General features: G+C 56.4%; 1 protein-coding gene across 17 annotated transcripts in view; it reads left to right on the top strand.

Annotated features, from left to right (window-relative positions):
* JADE2 (jade family PHD finger 2) overlaps positions 1–6,731 on the top strand; it is a 139,984-nt gene extending 133,253 nt beyond the window's left edge. For 13 of the 17 annotated variants that reach the window (XM_079916033.1, XM_079916043.1, XM_079916044.1 and 10 more), the window contains 3 exons: positions 664–792; positions 2,057–2,712; positions 4,192–6,731. In XM_079916033.1, coding sequence (XP_079772159.1) covers positions 664–792; positions 2,057–2,712; positions 4,192–4,467 — 1,061 coding nt within the window. In that variant the 3' untranslated portion in view covers positions 4,468–6,731. Of the gene's footprint in view, positions 1–663; positions 793–2,056 lie in introns of all 17 variants that reach the window. The other 4 variants (XM_079916040.1, XM_079916038.1, XM_079916037.1 and 1 more) reach the window with 4 other exon arrangements.
* Positions 6,732–8,335: the final 1,604 nt, after the last annotated feature.

The raw sequence follows: 8,335 nt of genomic DNA on the forward strand, positions 1-8,335 counted from the left end.
AGGAAGCCCTCCAGCCTCTGGCTGAGAAGCTGGGAGAAGATTCCTGGCAGCTCCCCACCACCACATGTCCCTCCCCTGCTCCACTGTGTTCTACGGCTCCCCAGACCCATGTGGTCATGGACTAAAAGGATATGAGGGCCAGGTGTGTACCCTGAGTCTCCCATCAAAGCAGACCAGGAGAGCGAGGCAGGGGGCTTGCTCAAGGGCGCTGACCGCTGTGTCAGGAGTAGAACCCAAGGCTCTTGACTCCTCAGAGTGTCCTGTCCACCTTCAGGTCTGGCTCCTTGGCCTGGCATTTAAGGCCCTGCCCTGTCCACTCACCTCCAGCCTTCCCACCCACTGGGACTCTGTCCTGAGATCTTTAGGCCATATAGATCAGACGTCCAGGTCCTACAAAGCAGTCTTCCATCCTCCTCGTGGCCCTGTGCCCCTCACCAAGCCCCTCAAGGGCAGTTACCCCTCTCTCCCACACTAGCTATTCCCCGACTCACTGGAGCCCCAGTTATCCCAGGTCCCACGTGGCTCAGAGCCAGGAGGAGGTGACCTAGAAGGCAAGGCACTGGCTGATGGGGAGGACTCCTTGGATGCCACACAGTGGTCTTAGTTCCGGCTGGGCTGCTTGGGGTAACCATCTCCCTCCTGCTCTCTCTTTCCCTGACGCAGAGCGGTCTGGGAGGAGAGCAAAGGGCAAGAAGAGCGACTCGAAAAGGAAAGGCCGCGAGGGTCCGAAGGGCAGCCCCGAGAAGAAAGAGAAAGTGAAGGCAGGGTCCGACTCAGTCCTGGGGCAGCTTGGTGAGTGGCCTGGTGCACACAGCCAGGCTCATACCATCACTCCACTTGCAGCTCCCCACGAAAGGCCATGGGGACCACCAGCATCCCTGCTGCAGAGTGGGACACCCGAGAGGGGTAGCCGGGCCCTTGCTTGCCCACGCACTCCTTCCAGCCATAAAGGAGGCTGGGGTCTGGCATCCTGAGAGTTCCTCTTTTGTAGACTGGAGACTGGGCCCAAGAGCTCAGGGACTGCTAGGCCATCCTGGGCCTTCCAGGAACCCAGCATCATGCTGGGAGGTGAGGGCCTGCCATAATTCTCTGTCCCTGTCCCCCTCTGCCAGAATGTCCTCAAATGGGCCTCCCTTTAGCCCCAGGAAATCTTCTGGGAGCCACCCAGAGAGACTCATAGGACTGGCCCTGGCCCAGCCCATCTCATTGTCACAGACCTGCTGCCCCGTTAAGCACAGCAGTCCTAGAGGGACCCTCAGCCTTGGGCTTTGTCTCCTAGGATGTCACATGCTTCCTCTAGAGCACTTCTCAGGGCAGGCGTGGTGTCCCCTTCCCGACCTCACCTCTAGTGTAGAAGCCCCAGGTCGTCTTTTATTTTCCTCAGTCTCAGGAAGGAAACAACTTGGTATCTAATGGGAAGCCCAGTCTCACCAGCTGCCGCCTCCCAAGACCTCAGTAAAGGAGGGAGGGCCCATAGCTGGAGCTGGCCCTGGCATCCAAAAGGGACCTTCTACCCAGATATACCTTGCTGTCCGGTTCACGCCTGACGCCCATATCCAAGTTACCTGCTTTGGAAGCTCTGAGAAGCGACACATGAAAATCTAGTGCCCCCTGGTGGCCTGAGGGTGCTTTCCTCCCTTCCTCCATCCCTTATGCCCCCAGGATACAGGGTGATGGGCAGGCCTGGGCGTCCACCTTGTGCAATCTCGAAGGGCCCTCGCTTGGTTTCATGCTCTGCTGTTGCCACTTTGAAATTCTTAAAATTTTTGAACAGGGAGCCCACATTTTCACTTTACGCTCTGCTTCTCAAACTGTGAAGCCTGTCCCAGGAGCAGGACGTCCTTCTGGGGAGAGGGGTATTTGGTGTGGAGCCTACTTTTTGGCGGTGTTGGCAGGATGGATGGACGAAACAAGATAACTCAACAGGGTATAGCAGAGAGGGAAAGAGGGAGGAAGGTATGGTGGTGTGCAGGGGAGGGTCAGAGAGGGCTTCCTGAAGGAGAGTGGGACACGCACCTGCTGGCATCTCACCTGCCTTCTTTCTCCCTTCGGCCAGGCCTGTCCACTTCGTTCCCCATCGACGGCACCTTCTTCAACAGCTGGCTGGCGCAGTCGGTGCAGATCACGGCAGAGAACATGGCCATGAGCGAGTGGTCGTTAAACAACGGGCACCGCGAGGACCCTGCTCCGGGGCTGCTGTCGGAGGAGCTGCTGCAGGACGAGGAGACGCTGCTGAGCTTCATGCGGGACCCCTCACTGCGACCTGGCGACCCTGCCAGGAAGACCCGTGGCCGCACCCGTCTGCCTGCCAAGAAGAAGCCACCACAGGATGGGCCCGGTTCACGGACGACTCCAGACAAAACCCCCAAGAAGCCCTGGGGCCAGGATGCTGGCAGCGGCAAGGGGGGTCAGGGGCCACCTGCCAGGAAGCCACCACGGCGAACGCCTTCTCACCTGCCATCCAGTCCTACGGCCGAGGACTGTCCCGTCCCAGCAGCTCCCGAGAGCCCCCCACCGCTGGCCCCCGAGACCCCGGACGAGGCGGCCCCAATGGCTGCCGACCCGAATGTCCAAGTGCCTGGCCCTGCGGCGAGTCCCAAGCCCTCAGGCCGGCCTCGGCCGCCCCGCGAGAGCAGGGGAACCCGGAGGTCGCCAAGTGCCAGGCCTGATGCCGGGACAGGACCGCCTTCTGCTGTGGCCGAGAGGCCAAAGGTCAGCCTACACTTTGACACTGAGACTGATGGCTACTTCTCTGACGGGGAGATGAGCGACTCAGATGTGGAGGCCGAGGACAGCGGGGTGCAGCGGGGTCCCCGGGAAGCAGGGGCTGAGGAGGTGGTCCGCATGGGGGTACTGGCCTCCTAAGTCACCCCCTACCCCTGTCCTGGGCCCTGCTCTGGTCCGCCCACGAGGCCTCAGCCCAGTCACAACTGCCATTTCCAATCTCTGCTGAGTGTCTCAGACCCTCGAGGCTGCCACTCTGTTGTGGTTTTATTTTTAATATAAAGAGAGTTTCGAATTCCACACTATTGTCTTTCCTCTGTGCTGGCCTAGGACGTTAGGATTCCTTACATGGCTCTGGCCACAAGGACCACACCAGGTCCTGGGCACCATCCCTGCCGCGGCAGCATCCCCGCCCGGCCCATGCGGTATTCCTGGGCTCCTGGCTACACGTAGGCAAGGTGAAGAAGAGCTCAGGACTCCAGCCTGCTGCCACTGGGTGACACAGAGTGTCATTTGGGCATTATTATGGCAGATGGGCCAGCCCAGGGCCTGTCCCGCCTTGCCCCCAAATCCCACTGGGGTCCATCTGGGGGGTCCTGCTGCACTCCACTGATCCCCAAGGAAGTATAATAAGTGATACCCAGCCAGAGTCTACTCACTGTCACAAGCACAACGAGCTTATATGAGAAAGCACTGAGGGGGCGAAGAGGGCCTGCTGGTTCCAAGGGAACCACAGCCGTTCCTGATCAACCCACATCATCAGAGGCCTGCCCGCCCACCCCGTGACCCTCCACTCCCTTGCTGCTCTGCCCCTGCCAGCGCCCAGCCCGGCGGCTCTGGGAAGGGCTTCCCAGAATCCTTCCTGAGCTGTGCCGTTTTCTCAGGGGACTCCCAGCCAGCCAGCCGCCAGTGCCGGCGGAGGGCTGCAAGGGAGGGCCAGTGCCCAGATGGGGGGCGTGGGGCTCAGACTCGCCCACTGCAGAGAATCGCTCTGGGACTCCAACTTCCTTCCTTCCTTCGGGGCCAGTCTCGGCCGAGGTCTGATCACTCCCAGATAGCTGACCAGACCAGACCACTTGCCTTTTCAAGTTTCCCAGTCCTGCTAAGACATGAGCTTCTTCCTCAGTTTCCTTTTGGAAACTCCTCTTTCCAACAAGCAGTGGGATCCCGGGGCCCAGGACGCGTCAGTGACGGCCTGCTGGGGCTGTTTTAAGTGTTGCTGGATCTCCCTGGTTCCTCTCTCCCTCCGAGCCTTAACCCCCTTTCCCAGCCATTCCCTCCCTCCCCACCATCACCGTCCTGCCTTTCCCACCCCACCCTCTAGGTCCCAGGTAGTAGCTCTGAAGAGTTTCAGTGGAGTGGCCCCAGGGTGACAGCTCAGGGAACAAACAAAACAAGGAATTCAGTGAAAACGTGTTTTTCTTTCTTTTATGAATTACTCCTGGATCACTTCTGCCACTGGTAAAGCCAGAACTTCTCCAACAAGAACCTTGCAAAAGTCCAGTGAATCATTCTGTGGATGCCAAAGAATATTTTGACCATAATACAGCACAGCCTGGACCTGACAACTTGTCACTTGGACTATTTTTTAAACGGAGCTCTTTAGCAACCAAGTATAGAAACATGTTCATCGCACACGTCCGGGAGGCGAGCGCAAGCTCTTGGACGAGGATGCTGTTCTGCTGCTGGTGTTGGATTTCAGATCCCCAGGCTGAGCCCGCTGTGAGCTCTCCTGAACTCTGAGACTCACTGTGGGAGGAGACTGATGGCGAAACCAGCGTGGCAAAAGTGTTCCCATGGGGTTGCCCCCACGTGACACACGAAGCGCAAATCGGCGGGATGGGGAAGCGACTCGAGCACCCATCCCCGACTCCAAATTTTCAAGGTACGACAGTGGCATGATCATCGACACTCAAGTTTCATGTGAATTTTATCAAAACAGGAAACAAAGACAACGACTAAGTTTAAAGGGTCGGACAGATTTGTCCAGTCGGAGCAGACTCGGAGTGGGCTTCGAGGACTCTGGGCGTTGGGATGGCATGAGCTACCATGTAGAGTTTAGTCTGCCTGCCCGCCCGCCTTGGCAGTAGTGGCCAGTGCAGTGTCAGCATCAGCATCCCAACCCCATTCTCTGTTTACTGCCTTTGAATAGACCTTCCTTCCCCGTGCTTCGGGTCACCTCGGGCCACAACCTTGTCTGTGCTGGATTGCTCAGTCTGACCTCACAGGAAGCAAAAGGGACGAGCTTTAAAGAACAACCAAACTCTGCCGGGGGATGGGAGTGCCAGGAATGGCTCGGGTCCGGTAGACTCAGTACTTGCCTGTTTACCCTTCATCCATCCTGAGGCAGAATCTGGGCTCCCTGGGGGTGAGGGTAGGGAGAGAAGCAGGGTGGGAAGGTAGTGGGTCTGGCCAGGGTCTGGACTGGGTGGGCCAGGCCGGGCAGCCAGCACTCTTCAGAGCCTCTATTCAAGTCGGCCTCTGGATTCCGACCCTTTTCCCGATTGGCTCTTGCTTTGGATTGAACTATCCCTGGGGCCCACATCCTGCACGGAGTCCAAGTGTCTGTAAGGCTGGCTGGCCAGGGTCTCCCAGGCCACGCCCTAGAGCTGTCCTTGTCAGACAGCTGTCCACCCCTAGGATGTCCACCGGGCTGCAAAGAGGACAAGGATAACCGGTTCCCACTGCTGGCCTTTCTGCTATTAGCCACAGCCCCTTTGCTCTTTTTCCAGCCTGCCGACGGCTTTGCCGCCTCGGAGTTTAAGATGGGAAGCTGGGAAGAAGGTAGGAGGCCTTTTCCAGACCAGAGGCTGAGGCAGATCTTTTCGCTTGACTGTATGTGTCCACACTCACTGGCCCTCCTCAGGGAGGGAGAAGCTGCTCTGGAGCTCATCCGGGCTGTCATCACCACCCTCCCAATCCCCACTGCCCACCTCCTTCCCCCTCATCACAGTGAGAAAGGATAATGTGCAAGGAAAGTATTTTTATGGATCATAAATGTATTTTAGAACAAATAAGGAGAAGAAAGGTAGAAGGGTTTATTTTATTAAATGAGCTCTGACTCGCTGACAGTGTGTGAGCATTTGCAGTGTGAAGGTCTCAGGTTCCTTGGAGAAGCCACCCAGGTTTCCAAACATGGGTGTTGGACTGTGGATGTGTGAGCCTGTTCCAGAGCACACCTTGTGTGTGTCCGAGTGCAGGCGTATCTGTGTGTGTCGTGTATGGGCACACGATGGGACTTGGGGGACAATTCCTAGAGAATCACCTGCTCGGTTCTAACAGACATTGGCAGCAGCTGGATCTGGCGTTTCCTTGCTTACTGCCAGACGTGGCCAACCTCTGCCCATGCCCGAAGCTCTGTAGAATGGCCTGGGTGCCTGTAGCAAGGCCCTTGGGGAGGCCCCTTCCCATGCCTCTGGCCCAGCTGGCCACATTGGCCAAAGAGCCAGGCTGGAGTCTGGGACCTTGGTTGTTCTTTAAGGCACTTCCTGCTACTTTGTCCCTCAGCTGCACAACACTCTGTGCTCCACATCGGCTCGGGGTGGGGGGATGATATGAATGTCACAGGAGGAGACACCTTCTGTCTTTGTTTCAATGAAAGTGATGTGCCATTTGTTAATATACAAGAGAAATACTGAAAATATATTGAAAAGAGCAATTTTAAATTATTTTTGGCTTATGTTGCAATATTTATTTTCTTGTATTAGAAAAGATTCCTTTGTAGAGAAAAAATGTATTTTTCATTAACGCAAAAACCTATTTCTCCTTTTTGTACATTGTCCATGTTCGCTACCCTTCACGAGCAATAGAATGTATGGCCGCCTGGGGGTGGCCGGTGCCCGCGTGCCCTGCATGATTCTGTGTTGCCGCTGCCGCATAGCTCCCAGTCCCATCCTGTCCTGCTCACTCCTGGGGGTCTTCCAGAGCCCAGCCCCCACTAGGGCCCGTGTCTTCACGACCCCTCTGCACTCCTCATGTGTTGGCAAACGCAGTTAATAAAGCGATGTTTTCTGTGCTGGCTGGTGTGAGGCTCTGTTGCACCGGGGGCGGGGGGTAGAGGTTCGCTGAAACAGCGAGTGTTCCCCGGCTGTCCGAAGGGACGTAGCAAGTGCTCAGTAGGCACCGGGGCTGGGCATATTTCATTTTCTCCTCACTGCTTTCATCCCCTGGAGTTCAGAGTGGATGATGGAGCTTCGCAAAGCCACACCCCTGCTAAGAGGTGAAGTTCAGGGTTCAAGTCGGGACCCCTTGAGCCACCTACCTGGGGCAGTGGAAAGGTTTGGGAGGAAACTCAGGCCTCTGTCCCTAGATCAGGAAAGGCTTTTGCCCAGGCTTGTTTTTCACTCATTATTTCCTGAGTACTTACTCCGGACCAGGCTCTGTAAAGTATGGGGAATGTAGCCACCATCCATCTCTGCCCTGGGGGAGCTCACAGACCAGCAGGGACACAATGAGGGAACTGGGAGGTACTACGGAGGCCTGGGCTGATTGGACAGGGGTGCATTCAGGTTACTCTGAGGAAGCAACGCCGTTCGTCATGCATGCATTCATTCATTCACTTGACAGTTAGTCTACTGAGCATACGTCTCATTCTGCCAGTGTGCTGGGTCGCACACTGGATGGCACCAGGACCCTGCCCTCCCAGAGCTTCCAGACTCCCAGGCGTCGTAGACTTGAAGAATAACTAGTTGCTCGCCCAAGGGGAGCTGGCTGGGAGGAAGGGACCACAAGCGCTCTGGGCAGAGGGCTCGGCAAGCGCAAAGATGGATTAAGCTACGTGCAGAGGGGTTTTGAACCTCCTCTGAGAGCCCAAGGGGAGGCAGTGTGGAAAGGGGCTTGAATTGAGACTCAAGGAATCTAGCTTCTGGGGCCGCTGGCTTAGTTGTTAACCACAGAGAACTGCCCCATTTCCTCACTGATGCAGTAGAAGGTAAGTCCCCGAGGGCACCTCCAGATCCAAAGTTCTGTGATTCCCCCCGATGCAGAAAAGTGATGGAAAGAAACCTGGGGTGAGTGTATGTGCTTTGAATGCCTGTGGAGGGAGGTGTCCCTCACTGAGGGGCCACATCCCTGCTGCTGGAACCTGGGAACCCTGTCTGACAGAGCTGTGTGGGTTCTTTCAGGGCACCCAGCTGAGAGTGAGAAGGGCTCCCTCAGCATCCTCAACCGCAGTCAGCATGAGGTGCTGGTGGATCAGCCCCAGGGTTGAGGGGGCTCCTGCTCGGCCAGCCCCCCTAGCTGTGGTTTGGGGCTGTCAGCTCTCTGGGCCAGCTGCCCTGGGCTCGGCACCCCAGCCTCTCCCTCCTCCCAAATCCAGGCCCACCTGACCACAGTGCTCCAGAAGAGTGATGCAGGGGCTCCGTGGCCAGGCCTGCAGCTGCAAAGCTGTGGGGCAGGAGAGGTCAAGGTACCTGTGGGTCCAAAGCAGCAATGTGCAGTAGAAATAAAGTGTGAGCCACATATGTAATTCTAGCAGCCACATTTCTAACAAGTAAAAAGAAACAGGTAAAATGAATTTTCATAACGTATTTTATTTAATGCATTATATCCAAACTATGATCACTTGAACCTGTAATCAATATAAAATAATTACTAATGAGCCAATGGCACA

This window comes from Stenella coeruleoalba (genome assembly GCF_951394435.1).
Source record: "Stenella coeruleoalba genome assembly, chromosome: 3".
In the NCBI taxonomy this organism is placed as follows: Eukaryota; Metazoa; Chordata; class Mammalia; order Artiodactyla; family Delphinidae; genus Stenella; species Stenella coeruleoalba.